Source organism: Heterocephalus glaber, unplaced genomic scaffold (genome assembly GCF_053883595.1).
Source record: "Heterocephalus glaber isolate CG9 unplaced genomic scaffold, H.glaber_assembly_v1.0 deba00001550, whole genome shotgun sequence".
NCBI classification, from domain to species: domain Eukaryota; kingdom Metazoa; phylum Chordata; class Mammalia; order Rodentia; family Bathyergidae; genus Heterocephalus; species Heterocephalus glaber.
Window position 1 is genome coordinate 8,788,394 of NW_028258343.1, and position 16,771 is coordinate 8,805,164.

The 16,771-nt window shown below is 38.8% G+C and overlaps 1 protein-coding gene across 4 annotated transcripts in view; it reads left to right on the forward strand.

Annotated features, from left to right (window-relative positions):
* Aig1 (androgen induced 1) overlaps positions 1–8,410 on the forward strand; it is a 259,469-nt gene extending 251,059 nt beyond the window's left edge. For all 4 annotated transcript variants that reach the window (XM_021259321.2, XM_004846046.3, XM_021259322.2 and 1 more), the window contains 2 exons: positions 2,243–2,406; positions 7,769–8,410. In XM_021259321.2, the coding sequence (XP_021114980.1) occupies positions 2,243–2,406; positions 7,769–7,796 (192 nt within the window). In that variant the 3' untranslated portion in view covers positions 7,797–8,410. The remainder of the gene's footprint in view (positions 1–2,242; positions 2,407–7,768) is intronic.
* The last annotated feature ends 8,361 nt before the right edge of the window (positions 8,411–16,771 follow it).

The following is a 16,771-nucleotide window of genomic DNA, read 5'->3' on the forward strand; positions in this document are numbered from 1 at the left end:
CCTAGCACTAGGGAGGCTGAGGCAGAAGGACTGCTGTGAGTTCAAGGTCAGGCTAGGCTACCTGAGTTTAAGGCAACCCTGGACTACACAGTGAGACCTTATCTCAAACAAACGAACAAAATCAGGAAAATAAAACTATCTGAATTATGAACAAACAGAATATGATGTATCAGAATCCCACAGGATAATTCTAACAATTAAATTTTTACTGAGTCTCATAAATGCTTCAGTTTCCAAAAAATTTTCTTTTTACTAACATAGCCTCCTTGTATGATAAAAACAAAATCTTTACGTTTGGACAATTATCCAGGCTGACTTGGTTAGATTTCATGAATGTGTCTTTGCTATAAAGCAGGGTTTCTCAGTCTTCCCTTCATTACTGCCTTCCACAACCAAGGAGTCTTTTTTTGTAGACTTTTTCCCCTGATCTCCATCCCATGAAAACTTTTTCTTTTGATAAAATTTGCCAAAAGAATATTTATCATTTAACCACCTGTCACTAAATATGTCTATAGGGTTATGTAACCATCAGTACTCTCCGTCCCAAACCTTCCGCCATCCCCAGCCTAAACTCCCCATTCTCCACTCTTCTCAGCCCCGGCAACCTCTGCTGTCCTTTCTGTCTCTGAATTCGCTTATTCTCAGAGCCTCATGTAAGTGGAATAGTGATAATTTTACTGTATCTGGTCTAATTTGCTAGCATAATCTCTTCAAAGTTTATCCCTGTTGTAAGATGTATCAAAATTTCATTACTCTCTGTGGCTGAATAATATGCATATATATAATTTTGCTTATTCATTCATCTGTTAATGGACACTTAGCTTATTTCAACCTTCTGGGTACTGTGAACCTTGGTTTACAAATATCTATTAAAGTCTCTGCTTTCAATTTTAGATATATACCTAGGTATGGAATTGATGGTCTATGGAATTTTAATGCCACAGATGCACTCTATATGCATATATATGATAGTTTATATGTGCTTATATATTTGTTTATTATATATATATATATATGATTTTAGCTGTGTCTATGCTTCCCGTATTAAAAAGTAAGATTGTTTCACCACTCCCAGAATGAATTTTCACCACCATGGGGGTGGAGTCACCCTCATCAATAATTCAACTCTAAACTAAAAATTTCTAGGATTCCTACCTCAAAATGAAACATATATGTAGCTAATGTACATGCAGATGTACTGCTAAAGAGTGAAACCATGGAAATATGAAAAAGGACCCCAAAACACATAAGTATAAAATGTAATCTGTTACCAATGGAATAAAGTTATTTGTATTTTATTGGTGTTCAAAATTGACATTCAATAAAGTAATAAACCCAAGAATATTTTGGAAAACAGTTATTAGTAGTCATGTCAGGACCTACCCAATCCAGCAGCTATTCTGTCTGTTGAAAGCAGTAGCAATTGATGATGTTCTTCTCACCGAGACAAAAATATCTTCAGAACACAAATAGAATGATTACAAGTATGTAAAAATTTAAAAAGTGAAACACATGTAGGATCTGAAGATCAAAGAAGCAGGAATCCTGGTATCTGCTAGGTCACAGGACAGTCTTCCAGCTGTGTAATCCATAGCGTGTCTGCCTGGAAGGCGCTTGGCAAGATACCTGGCACATACACACCTAGGTTTTATTATAGTGTGATTACTACATGGTTTCATTATGTAAAGAAGAGATTTAAAAGATTGTAGAACAGTATGAAATAACTCAGAAGTTTCAAATACCTGAAAAAAAACCTTTATCAAAAGCAAGGAGAGACCAAGGAATTACCAGAGTGGAAACTGAGGAAACATGTCACTAGATGCAATGTGTGACCCTTAAGTGGATCTGGGACAGAGAAAGGACATTAATGGAAACAATGAGAATTTCTGAATAAGCTCTATACCTTACTTAGCACGAGTGTACCAATATTAACTACTTAGTTGTAGTACCCATTCCAGGATCATGCCAGATGTTAACAAGATATTAGCAGGATGAGTGTGAGACATAGAGGAACTCTCTGTCCCATATTTGCACCTCTTCAGTGGGTTAAAAAAAAAAATCACTTCAGAACAAAAAGCAAAAACAACCAACTTACTGGTAGCTCCTGAGTATCAGCAGCAAACTTGTGACTGCCAACTACTGAGGAAGGGTCAGAGAGGGGAGTGTGCTCTTGCAGCCTTGCAGCTGTGACATCTGCCGTGACAGTAACTCCCCCGTTGTCTGCTTTGCAATCCCGTGGCAGGGTGTGCTGGGTGCATCATGTCACCGGCATGTGGGTGTACCCTTTCCTGGAACACATCGGCTCCGGAGCCAGAATCGTCTTCTTTGGGTTGACAACCATCTTGATGAACTTTCTGTACCTTCTGGGAGAAGTTCTGAACAACTATATCTGGGATACACAGAGAAGTAAGTATTGTTCCGGGGAACATAAAACAAGAGAAGTGCCGCCCACCAGAGCTCTTGCAGAGCCAGAGGAGAAATTCCACAGCAGCCCATTTGTTAAGCCTTTCCAAAGGTTCTCTTTGGAAGTTTCACTTTTATAACGATGATAATAATTTAGGAGCTGCTGGCAGTTTTACCTGAAAGATTTACTACTCATTCAGTCTTACTAGTCAGTAAAACATCCAATTCTAAAGAGGAAAAAAGTGTGTCTGTAAAATTTTATAGGGAAAAATACCAGTGTTAACAGAAAAGAAAGTTAGAGAAGGTTGCTCTGACTCACAAAATACTACTTTCACTAAAAGGACCCCAAATTAAACGGGTAAGTTATTAATGTAACCAAATAGTCTCATTAAAAGACACCCAGACATCCACTTACAGTAGTCTCAGAGGGGTTCCACCCCACAAGGCTAGAACTCCAAGCAGTGCAGAATGCCCAGCCAGAGGGATTCCCCATGACTATCCTCTCTCTGTAAGGTTCCAAGGTGGCAAACAGGCGCAGGCAGTCACTGGTAACATGTACTTCATTGCTGAACACCCCTCTCACCCTATGACTTGATCTCTCTGTTTTCATGTATGGCAGAGGCTCCATTTTAGCAAGCGTGTAATCTTGTCCAAGCTCTGCACAGCCTGCCCAGGGTGTATGTAACATAAACACTGGAAGGTGGAGAAAGCCCCAGTGCAGACTTACAGTGACTTGAGTCCTGTTCGGAAATACCTCCCATGGCAAGATGGCATGGAGATTTTAGGGAGCTCTGGACATCTCTCTGACATGGTCACAGCCTTCTAGATGGCACCCATAAATGGGTTTCTGTGCCATACCCAGCGAATGCCCTACTCTATACTCAACCCAGGAACCCAATCTAACACACAAATAAAGCACAGTGATGACTTATACTCAACCCAGGAACCCAATCTAACACACAAATAAAGCACAGTGATGACTTAGTCATTGAATCAGACTTTTTCGTCGTTGGTCTTCAAGATTGTATGGGGCAAGGTATTGGTCCAAGTTAAGTGGTCCTTAGGAATTATATCAGTGGCTTTTAGTTTGATAAACTGTCTATTTACAAGATGTTCTTTTTCAAATTCTCTTGAGACCATAGCCTGAGAAACCAGAAATGAAATCTTTTACTTCTGTTCCCTCTGTTCCACAGAAGTAATCTTTCTCTGTTAAGTAATTTATAGAGGTATCTAGTTAACTGACAAAAATTTTTGAAAACTAACTTTTAACTTCCTCATCCTCTTAGGATAGAGCATGTATTTAGATTTAAGCTAATATGTCCCAAGTAGGAAAGATCTATGACTGCTTATATCCTCTTCATTTTTTTTTTTTTTTTTTTGGTACCAGGGATCAAACTCAGGACCTTGCACTTGTGAGGCAGGCAGCAGAACCACTGAGCTAATTCCCTGGCTATATCCTCTCTTTTTTTGGTACCAGGGATCAAACTCAGGACCTTGCACTTGCAAGGCAAGCAGAGGAACCACTGAGCTGAATCCCCAGCTCTATCCTCTTAATTTGCCTGATTCTGACGGTCATTTGGCCATTGTTCTAATACTTCTGTGAGAGCATGACCTGAAACCAGGAGAGATAAATATCCAATCAAGATTTTTAAAAATATTGCTTCTTAATAGCTTTAAATAAGGAGTTAAAATGATCAGCTAAATTAAAGTTTTTACAAATGGCCTAATCAGTGTAGTTTGTGCCATTGTCCTGCATACTGTAAGGTAAGGTTGGATTAATTTTATTTACATCTCTCTAGATGATTCCATAAAGACGGATGTTTTCTGTCAGTAGGCATCTTTCCATTAATATTAAGGAGGGTTACAAACTACTGGCCTTCCCCTAGATGTTACCCACCAAGAAGTTTTATTGGGTTTACCAACCCTTGCCTTTACCGAAGGCAGCTGAGGCCCAGACATCTTTCGTGATCCACCAGAGTAGTTGGCAGAGCCATCTTTCTTTTCCCCCACTAGTGACAATTGAACTCTACATCCCCATCCTTTTTTTTTTTTTTTTTTTTTTTTTTGAGAAAGCGTCTCACTAAGCCACTAAATTACCCAGGCTAGGCTCGAACTTTCAATCCTCCAGCCTTAGCCTCACAGGATGTTGAGACTACAGGTGTGCAACACCACACCCGGCAAGAGCCAAAGTCTTTTGCCAGGACTCAGTCCAGTATTATCTCCAGGTTTTGGAAACCTAGATATGTAATAGCACAGGGACTTCACTTGGAACCTCAGACTCAGCTTATAAAATAACAAAAGAGCCCAGCCTGCTAGGAAATAGGAACTTTAAGACATTCTTCATACAGTCTAGAGGCTAGAAGTCCCAGGTCAAGATATTAGCAGGACTGGCTCTTTACAAGATCTGCAAGGAAAATGTCTCTTCCCATATTCTCCAGAGCTGCAGTTACCCATCTTCATGGTCACTGGCGTTTTCCCCATGTGTGTGAACATCCCCCAACTCCCGATGTTATAAGGACACCAGTCACATTCAATGAGAGCCCACCCGGATGAGACATCACTGTAAAGTTGTGAAGATCCGGTCCAAATAGAGCCATAATCTGAGACACTGTGGATTAGAAATTAAGCATACGAATTAGGGGGAGCATAATTCAGCCCATAACACTCCACCCTCTCCCCTTGCAAAGTTCATGTCTTTTGCACATGCAAAACATATGTACCCCATCAGTGCCCCCCCCTAGTTTTTTCCAACATCAACTCTTAAATCCAAAAATTGTATTTTAAACATGACATAAATCTGGTATGGGAGAGATTCTGGGTCTGGTTCATCCAGAAGCAAAATTGTTCCCCAGCTGTGTGTGAATCTGTGAAACAAGACAAAATGTTTTCTGCTTCTGAAACACAATGGTGGGGCAGGCATAAAATATCAATTCCTCTTCCAAAAGGAGAAAGGTCAGGAAGACAGGGGTCATGGTTCCCAACAAGCCTGATTATGACCAGAGAGAACTCCCTTCCATCTGAAGGCTTCAAATAATCCTCTTTGGCTGGAGACTGTGTTCTGAAGACTCTTGGGGAAGGAGGTGGCCCAAGCTCCACCCCTGGGACCAGCAGCTCTGCCCCACTAGCCCTGGGCAGCAGCCCCACCCTCTCGAACCAAAGGAGATGGAGTCCCTGAGCCTCTTTGGAGGGCCTGGTCTTTAATTCCATCATGTCTCTGTCCTTTACAAGCCACACAGCACTGTTTCTGCTGGTATAAAATTCTCAAAAACTATATTGGCCTCTGGAACAATTCAAAGGGATCCAAGCTAGTAGACAAAAGGGTCCTCCACCAGAAGGGAGAAAGGAGAGGAGGTTACAGTCAGGCCTGGGTGTGCAGAAAGCCCTTTCTTCTGCAGAAACCCATCTGGGCCACTTCTCCTGCAGGCCCACCAACCTGGAAATGTGGAGGCGCTGCCCCAGGGGAAGCCCCTCTCCCATACTGGGGCGTACCTGGGACTGCCTCCCTCTGTGTCCATTAGTCTTATTCCACAAACATAGCCTGCTTCAGCCCTGTGGCAGGTTTCTTTCTGCTTCTTATGTGGAAAATACACTTCTGGTTCTTCCAGGCATTGTTTACAGCTGTTTGGGTTTTTGCCCCCACTCTGTACCTCACAGCTGCGAAACTGAAGTAAGTGGGGAGCCCTTTCCCTGACTAGATCATTGAGCACCCTGTTTTCCATGAAGATTCCACCACTGCCACCACTGCAGCCCATCAGCAGGAGAGGCCTTGGAGGAAACAGACTTTGGAAAGAAAAGGAAACTCTTACTGAACCCTGACTGCCTTCCACAGGGGAGAGAGAGTAGAACAGAAGTCAGGACTCTGGTGTGCAGGTTGAATGAATCTGCTGTGTTTCCTGCCTTTTCCTCAGCTACCCAACAGTGAAGCCACGTTGGATCTTCTTGCCTTCAACCCAGTTCCTCCTCCTTTCAGATAGATGTTCTTGCTCCTCAATCTGAAGTGCTTCTAAATATGATTTATGAGAAGTGCTTTGCAAAATGTTCAATAGGCCTCTGCCACTTCCCTAACCATGTAAACCAACAAATGATGGAACAGAGACAACTACAGGAGCATTCACCCACATTCAACCGCACATTCTTGACCCCATGAAACATGCACTAGGACGTGGGAGGGCTTTCCTAACGTAGGCTCTAAAATCATGGCCCTCTAGGGTTGGGCTTAATGATTTCTTATATTGTAAGGCTCTGTATCTTGTGCTGCTTTCCTGCTTGCTAATCCAACTGTCTGAGCCCCCAGTTTACCCTCCCTCTCTCTCTCTTCCCCTTCTCCCCACCATGCACCCACTCTGAGACACATGCTGTTTTAGGTGCTAAGGATAGAATCAGGTAAAGGTCCTGACCTCGGAGAGCTAGCAGTTCATAAAAGAATACTAACAAAACCTTCAAGGTGGTATTTTGAGTTTCTTTGTTACATGTTTGCTATTGAAACAAAGACACAAAAAGTCTCTGAGAGTTTACCAAGATTAGAGACAAAAAAAGCAGGGACCATTTCCAAGCAGAGCTAAAATTCGAAAGAATGACTCGAACACGTTCATCCCCATGAGAATGAGACATGGTGGACAGTTCACTACAGACAGCAGACAGACCTGACGGCTCAGCACACACAAGTCCTGCCAAAAGAAAGGCATGAGATTTTAGGTTTGGGTTCACTAGAGGAGAGTTTAAGCACAAATGGGTGTGGAGCTGGGTGGAGCTCAGTGGGGAAGCACTTTCCTGGCATGCAGGAGGCCCTGGGTTTAATCAAAATTGCAAAACAGTTTTTCAAAAAGTATAAATAGATATGGAAATAAAGAGTTCTGATAATTAGTAAAGTTCCCATGGGGTTTTAATTTTTTTTTAAATAAAAGTAAATTCATACAAAAAGGTGTTTTGCTTTTGGAAATCAAGAGTCCTGGACTTAAAAAAAAGAGAAGAGTAAAGTTTAAAAAGAAAAATGAAGTCTGCTTGAAAGGCATGGGCCGTAAGCTCCTGTCACTAGAAGCTGGTGAAGAAGATGTCCTCTGGCTGGGGTTTCTGTGTAAACTCCACAAGTCAGGAATGGACTTGTGGGCTTCCCTCCCAGAAGTGCAGGGAGCTGCTGTGTCCCGGAAGTCCTGTGTCCTGATTCAGAGAAAGGGCGGGGAGAGAGATCACTGAGGATGTTTCCAGAGAATGTTGTAAATGCCTTTTCCCTCTTCGCGAGGAGAAAAAAAGGTGCAGGACAGTGAGTGGGGAAAGTATGAGAGGAGAGAGTTTTATGAGCAGTTTTGGCAGACCTGCTTATAATTTAATTCGATGCTGATATAAAGCACTTTGCTTTTATTTCTAGGTATGGAAGAAGAGAAAGAGAAGCCTAAACTGGAATGAGACCCAAGTGTAAAGGGAAGAGTGAGCTTGAGCCGCTATTTTCTCCTCCCCTCTGGGCCTTAGCAGAAGGAGAGAAACCCTGGAGGGAAGCTGTGGCATCAGCCACTCCCGCCTGGAGGGAGGACACCTTTTATATAGAAATCTATAGAATACGCTGGTTTCTAAAATCACCTGCATTATGCTTTGAAGAATTATTTCCAAATACATTACTGATAGCATCATTTTTTTTCTTTTCTAGTTTCATAATTAAATTTGATCATTGGATTTTCATTTTGGCAATTACAATTCCGTTTAATCAAGGAATAATGAAATTTTGTGTTTCTTGTCAAACTTGAGAACTGTGTAAAAGTCAAGTCGTTGTGAGGCCAGGCATCGGGGTGTTTTGTCCTAAATATGCTGGAATAATGAACCTGGGCCACTCTGCAGGCCCGAGAGGGATCAGCATAGATGGTTCCTATTGCGATAAAAGTCACAGTTGCCTCTGTGGTCAATATTAGTAAAAATGGCATCAACTTCATCAAAACCCTGAGTGTACGTGGATCTTCTGATTTAATTTTGTGAGTCTTCCCAGATGCAAACTTTAATAAAGACCAGACAACCTAAACCTAATGTCTGCATGGTGCATCTCAAAATCCTAAGATTGTTGTCTCCTTTATTTTCCTTCTATTACCTGTTGAAAGTGGGTTTACTGTACCTGTTCTTTCCTATAAGTTTCCAATTTTAAAAAGATGTGTTTTTTAAAATCATTCCAAAATACTAATGCATAAAATCTTGAGCATAATTTTGCTTAATTTTTATTAGCACGTCTTTGCAGTATATACTGTTTACATTTCTTTTGTGGAGTTGGTACATGTACATAACACATCTCAATTCCTTTAATGATTTTTAAAGTAGGAAATAGAATGTTGTATGAGTTAGAAAATATACTTAACACAAACATAGGTGTTGGTTGTCCATGCAAGGACAGATCAACTAGTAATATAAAACCACTTACTTGAAAAATTATTATTAAATTTTAACGGGTAATATAATTTAAGAAATGCCAGAAATCTTCCTCTGTGTGTGTGCGTCTCTCTCTGTCTCTCTCTCTCATATATGCTATACACATACTAAGCAAGCTTCATCATTCTCATTGACTATTGCCAAAGGCCCAATACCCGCCTAAACAGAGGAGAAAGGTTTCTAGGATGTTCCTGATACTTTATTTACAGATAATCCAAAGTAGATATAATAGTTAGTAAATATGTATATTTCACAGTACACATTTTAAACCCAGTTTTAATATACTATTTCATTAAAAATTTCAGCCTGAAGGAGAAAAGTTCAGCTAATAATTATGTAAAAAACATACACATACCATAAAATACTATGAAAGAACTACACAAGCATATCAATATCAATAAACATAAAAAGGTTAGTTCATGTATTGAAAGAAAAAGGTTTTCAGACTATATCTCAAAGGAAAACCCAACTCTATCTTTTATATTTGAAAATGGACACAAAATGAATAATTCTGGAAGATTGAAAACATAAGCAAAAATACACTTAAAATGGTAAACAAAAAGAAACAAGTGTTGTGATTTTAAAATGAGACAATGTGCAATTGGGGCCCAAGTTCCACATGGTGAATTCACTCAGTATTTATATGCCCCACTTTGAAAAGCATGGTTAACGGTAATACAGACCACATCTGAAAGAACTGGGGCTGGGAATTTAGCTCAGTGGTTCTGCCACCTGCCTCACAAGCGCAAGGTCCCAAGTTCAATCCCCGAGTACCCCCCCCAAAACAGAATCACCATATTTGTTCTCTACTTCATGGAGTTGGAACTAGTCAGTAAGAAAGGTCAAACAAAAATCTATCAAAACAGAAAAGCAAAGCAATACCATGTCCTTATAATATCAGCTTTATTTTGATGGGACCACTATCAGAGACTTCAAAGATCCAAGATTGGTGGCTGTGATCACAACTATGTTTAGCTTACTTTGACCTGTATTATCAGTGAAATTGCAGCCTGCTAAAATTCATATGTCGATGCCCTACACCCTACACGCTAGAACCTCAGAATGTGACCCACTTGGAATAGAACCTTTAAAGAGGTGCTGAGGCCATTCGTGTGGGCTCTAAACCAGTCTGATTGCTATCTTTATAAGAAAGGGAAATTTATTTGCCCAAAGAGACACCAGTGATGCACTGGAAAAGATCATGTGAGGACCAACTACAAACCAAGAGCAGAGGCTTCAGAAGAATCCAAACCTCTGATGCCTTAGATTTCGATTTACAGCTGTGAGAACTGTGTAAAACCAAATCTCTGTGGTTTACACTACCACCAGTCCATGGGATTTTGTTAGAGCAGTCCTAGCAAACTGACACTTCCTGCGTACAAAGTGTACAAAGACTGATGGATTCTGGAGAATGATAATGAACTATCATTAATTTGTTTATGTGGCTCCTCCAGAGAAGGTGTCCTTTGTGCTGGAGTAAATCAGTATAAGCCCAATGATGTGGCCTGAAACTATTACAACTTTCTTTTACCTGGAAAGGATACCAGTGTACACTACCTTCACTATCTTTTTTAAAGCTATTTCAATTATGTCTGCATTAGTGACATTGATTACATAATCATCCATGGGCCATCAAGGTTCTGTTACACTGATTATATCATACTCTTGGGAAGATGCAGCAAGTACACTAGATACCTCAGTAAGACAATGCACGCCAATGGACAGTATGTAAATAGCCCCTTCAAAAACAAAAATCTAGGGCCATCTACATTTGTGAAGTTTCTAGGGCACCAGTGATCTATGAGACGTATGAGTCTATGGCCTCTGAAGTGAAATCAAATGGTTTCATGCTTCATGCATTACCACTAGAAAAGTACAATGATTAGTGTGCCTCACTGGATTTTGAGGGAAACACACATCACATTGAGTGTGTGGTCTTTATCTCTTGTGCACAGTTTTAAAAATTAATTAGAGCTTTACAAATAAAAAAGGTTAAACTACCACAGTTTTCTGTTGATATGATTTTAAGCAAATGCACATACACAAAACCTGCCCCAGTTATTTTTTACTGCCAACAAAACCACCTCAAAACTTACTGGCTTCAAACAACATTTACTTTGCTAACAAATCTGCAGCTCAAGCAGGACTTACAAGCAGAAACCTGCTGGAGTGACTGGAAGGCTGGGGACTGAAGTGATCTGGGGACATTTTTCTTGCATCTCCAGTGACTGCTACAGGCTGATGCCTGAGACCTCAGCTGAAACTGTGACTGGAACAACTATGTGTTCTTGTGCTCTTTGCATGTGGCTGCTTTGCTTCATCCCATGTGGTTACTTGTCATTTCTATTTTGGCTTTGTCATAATATGGTGGCCTGGCTCCAGCAAGTCCAAGTGGAAGATATGGGTATGTTTCTTAATATGACTCGCCATCAGAAGTAACACCAAGCCACTTGTGCTGTCGTCACAGGGGAGGAGGGAGTACAGACACCAACTTCTTGATGGAGGAAGATCAACATCACATTGTAAACAAGACACAGGATTAGAATATATTGGAGGCTAGATTTGGAAACTACAATCTTCCACACACACACACCCAAAACAATAAACTGAAAACTGACTTGACAATTGAGATAATTTAAGAAAGTGATAGCATATAAAATTAATATATGAAAATCAGTAGTTTTCATATACACAAGTTATGAGAAATAATGGAAGAAAATGTTTCATTTGCAGTAGCTACAAAGTTATAAAGAAAATTATGAATCAAGTGATGCGAAATAAGATTTTAACAAATAGAAACATATACCATGTTTTTAAACACTGTATCTTAATTATGCCAAGTCTAAAGTTATAAATTCAGCATGAACTCAATAAAAATACTTTTCTATTTACATATGTATTTATTTATTTATGAAATCAAGTAATTTAATCCTGAAAGTCAAATGTAAAATTAGCAAACAAAAATTTTTAGGAGCTGTCTGAAGAAGAAATGAACAGCAATGAAGAAGTAAACTAATGAAAACAAATATTAAAATATACCTCATTAAAACAGTATAGAACTGATAAGACATACAAACTGATAGAGGAAATCAGTAGAAAGATCAATAATAAAAAGTATATATGGTAATTTATAACATGTATTTCTACGTGTGTTTTACTTATTAATTGCCCAAAGTCTGGGTATTAGTGAGCTTTCCCATTACTGGGACACCGTAATCAATACTCACAGTTTAAAAGAGGACAGGTTTAATTTGGCTCACGGTTCAGGGGATTCTGTTGATTCCAAGGCAAAAACATCATGGTAAAATTCTTCCTACTCCCTAATATCTATCCTCTTTTGCTCCTTATTTGTATTTTGGCTTTCTCACACAAGAGAAACGATGTGATGTTTAAACTTGTGTGTCTGATTCATTTCCCTTAAGCATATGGTCCCAAGGAAGGGAACAAAAGATGGGGTAGGGGATAGAAGGGAAAAGAGATTAACACAAGAGTTGAAAGAAAAAAAACAAAATAGAGCTTTTGCAAATGGGGAGAGGAAGAAGAGTTGGAGTGAGGGGAGAAGCAGACAAAAAAAAAAAGAATTAAGACGCGTTATGTACATGCACACATTCCCCATGATGAGTGTGAGTGTTACGAGCTACAAACATGTACTAATAAAAAATGTAGTAAATTTTTAAAAACATCATATAAAAGAACATTTTGAAAGGACATGGCAACAGGGAAAACTGCTCACCTCATGACAGCCAGGAGGCAGAGAGAAGGCAGCCAAAGGCACAACCCCCTATACACCTCTGTCAGCCAAGCTCCACATCCTAACAACACATTTAACTATGGACTTATCAATGGATCAATCCACTGATGAGTAAAAACTCCCCATAAGCCAGTCACCTTGCAAAAGCCCCACTTCTGGAGAGCATTCTAGATCTAAACCATAACATTTTATCATAAAATAATGGGAACAATTAATATAATAGTAGGACACTGGTTGAATACACTATAGTAGCTCCACTCAGTAGAACACTATATAGAAAGTATTAAAAATAAGAGAAGGGAAAAGAATGAAATGATGACATTCTCTGCGTGCCAACATGGGAAACTTTCTAAAACTTCACCCTGAATATTAAAAATAAATGTATTACTATGTATAATATTACCTTCTTTGTGTTAAAATGATGGTGAAGGAGACAAAAAGATGGACTTTTACTTACATATGCAAGAGGAACTTTCAAAGTTTGCATGAAAGTGCAAAAGGTCCTGGGTTTAATGGTAGAGGGTGAAACAAGACTGATTGTCCAACAGCACTGGTGGGAACTGGTTCCTTGTATATATTCTTAGCTGTTTTTTAATTTTTTCAAAACTCTGTCATCTATTCTGACAAAGTAATTTTAACCTCAACTCTGAGGGGAAAAAGTATGTTAAAGACAAAAATAATTAATTGCCTCCTAATCGGAAAAGAATAGCAGAACACATCACAAAAAAACTTACCAGATGTGACTAAAGCTATATTTAGAAAAAATATATAGCCTTATATTTTATTTTTATCCAAAAATTTAATAAAGAAAAATTATATAGCAAGTAGAAGTAGAAAACATACAAATAAATCTTAGAGAAATATAAGAAAGGAACTAATAGAAGCAGAAATTAAATAAGGCAGCAGAAAACTAGCAGAATTGACAGATAAATTAATTGATAAATGCAGTATCTCATCTATACAGATATCAATAAAATAGGCAAACTACTGGCATGTTAATTGAAAGGAAGAGAAAAACAAATACTTGACAATATAAACACAGATGTGAATCAATTTTTTAATTATAAAAATATGTTTTGTAGCACTATGGGAACAGATTCTTAGAACACAATGAAATGAGTAATTTTCAGGGAAAATGAACTCCACAAGAATTGGAAAGCCAAAATAAACTGATACTGTGGAAGTCATATTCTTAATGTTTGAGTAACTTTCTCCAGACAAGGAGTTCAGCTCAGAGAGGTTTATGAACAAATTCTTTAAAACTTTCAAGTACTAATTCTCAAGCTATTTAAATATTCCAAGATTACAGAATGATAAAACATTTTGCAATTTATTTTTAAATTTAATATAACCCTTAAAAACCAGCAAAACAAAAAATTTTATTTCCTTTAACTAAAATATTAGCAACATAAATAAAACACTGTTTAAATTTTTTTCATGAGTAAAGTACATTCTAAAAATTAAAGGATGGCTTAATAATAGATTTTCATCAAAAACATTATCTCAATAATGCATAAAAGAAAAACAATCATATGATTCTCTCCAGACTTGGTCTAATTAAGAACGTTTAACATTTATTTGTGATAATACTCTCAGTAAAGTAAAAATATCCCATTTCATGACAAAGAATAATCATTTCAAACACCAAAGGCATTCTTATTTAAGCACAGGAATAAGACAATGATATCCACAATACTGGTTCATATTTTTCCACGGTGCTTGGGTATGTTATGTTTTGGCCATCAATAGAAATATTTCACACTTTTAAAAAATTTTATATAACTACATAATTTTATTATTAATGCAAAAGAAAATTAAATGTTGTAAGAAAAAGCAGGAAAGAAGCAAAGCCACTATTTAAGAAGAAAACATTTCTCCAGGTGACTCTCAGAAAGGAAAACCTCAAGGAGTGAGATAATTTTAAGCAATTCTTAGGAAAATTCCTCTGGATCCCCGAAAGCACCCCTCTCCTCCATCAAATCACATTTTCTGATTTGGTCATTGTTTAAATGTAAAATGTCTTCCCACAATCTCATGAGTTCAGGGGTGGGGCTTTTGGAAGGTGACTGGGTCATGAGTGCATTATGCTCCTCAGTGGATTAATCTGTAGGTAAGTTCTTGGCTGAATGCTGTTAGGAGGTGGGGCCTGGTTGGAGGTGGTTCCCTGCGGTCTTGATTGGGAAGGGTATGCTTGTCCCTAGCTCCTTGCTTCTCTCTTTCTGCTTCTTGGTTGCCACAAGGCAAGCAGTTTTCCTCCGCTATGCTCTCCACCATAATATTCCTACTATGGAGCCAGCTGAAAATCCAGTGAATTCCTTAAAAATGTGAGCCAAATAAAACCTTTTTTTTTTTTTTTTTTGTACCAGGGAAGGAACTTGGGTCCTTGCACTTGCGAGTCAGGCAGCAGAACCACTGAGCTACATCCCCAGCCCACTTCTACTTCTTAAGTTGTAAGTGTTGGGTATTGTGTGCAGCAATGAGGAAACTGAGTAGTACAACAACACCTACAGAATCTGACATTCCTGTGCCCTTTAAATATACTCAATGTGGCTGTTGGATTTATGCATCACTGCTGTATTGGAACATGATATGTCCTTAGAGTTGAGGTCTTGTTGTGCTTTGTTTTCTCTGGTGAGTTATTTTGTCTTTGGGAATCCCAGCCCCTGGATCCTTGCCTACATGTGATGCTGTCTGTACAGGTGTTCCAAGTATGCTAAGCCCAGGTGTTGCTAATGGCTCCCATTGATCCATCACAGCCACTGGGTGTGCCCAAGCTAAGCCCAACAAAATGACTCCACTTACTGCCCTATAATCATAGAGTGGTGGAAAGAATAGCCAGACATTCCTCCCATTGGTTTGGAACCTCTTGCTTCCTCCCATCAGTTCTGGGAAGAATGTTTGTGCTCTACCCTTTCCCTGGGCCTGTGTGTAAAGGACACCCCAGGATATGCAATCCCAGTGGTGAATGTATTTCTGGCTCCTCTTCTGGAAAAACCAAAGTTTTAATAAGAGTTAACAGATGGACATTTAAGAAGAAATTGCACCAAAGATACAGAGCAATGAAATGCTTCTCAGATTTTTTATTTTTTTTAATTTACTTTTTTTCTCAGATTTTTTAAACATAACACACTCCTCAAAATAAAACTAACAGCACAAAAATTTCATTATCATAAAATGTTGGTGTCATATATCTCACACTATAATAAAATAATACTTTTAAACAACCAAATAATGTATTTTTTTCCTTAAAGAAACTGTCTTAAAGAACATGGCTAAAATGAAAATGTGTGCTAAATTCTGGACAAGAGAACACCATTTTTCAAAGATGTCACTTCTTCCTCCAAATATAGTCATGTGTCATATAATGAAGGGGAGACGTTCTGAGAATGTGTCCTTCAGCACTGTCATCATTATGCAGACATCACAGAATGCAGTGACGCAGACCTGCTGGACATGGCCTCCTGGATGCGGTGTGGATTGGTCCACTGATGAGCACACTGCACTCATGATCCAATCTCCTTCCAAAAGCCCCACCTCTGAACTCATGAGATTTGGGGGGATGTTTTAGATCTAAACCATAGCATTTTAATGACTGCAAATGTAAACAGGAGATATGTGAGGCTGCTGTGAGCATAACTTCCTTTGTATGTAGAAGGAGTGTTCCCTAAAATAATGATTAAAAGCATTACATAGTAAGTACAGAAACTCACCACTGTCCTCTGTTATCAGTATCAGATGTTACCTCCTGTACATATTGTGTGAACTGTGCTTCCATAAGACTGGAGGCACAGCAGTCTTGTTTACAACAGTATCGGCTCAGAACAGGAGGATGTGTTAGGACATTATGCTGGTTATCACGTCTCCAGGCACTCAGAATGTTTCACTCAATTATATCCACAGTATATGTTATCTGCCATTGACCAAAAAGTCTATGCAGTGTGTGACTGTAATTTACAAGTAGCATTTTTTTAATTTAATAGTACTGAAAAAAAAAATTGTGAAACAGACAAGTACCTAAAGCCTTATGCTGTTATAATACACTATAAAAATGGAATAGTATATGTTATTCAATAAGTTGTGCTATAACAAATGAATATCTACTTGATTAAAAGGGAAAAGCGATTGTCCTCCCTTAGGCAACACACACACACAGACACACACACACAAACACTGCACACACACTACCCTGTTGACACTGATTTTAGGACTTCT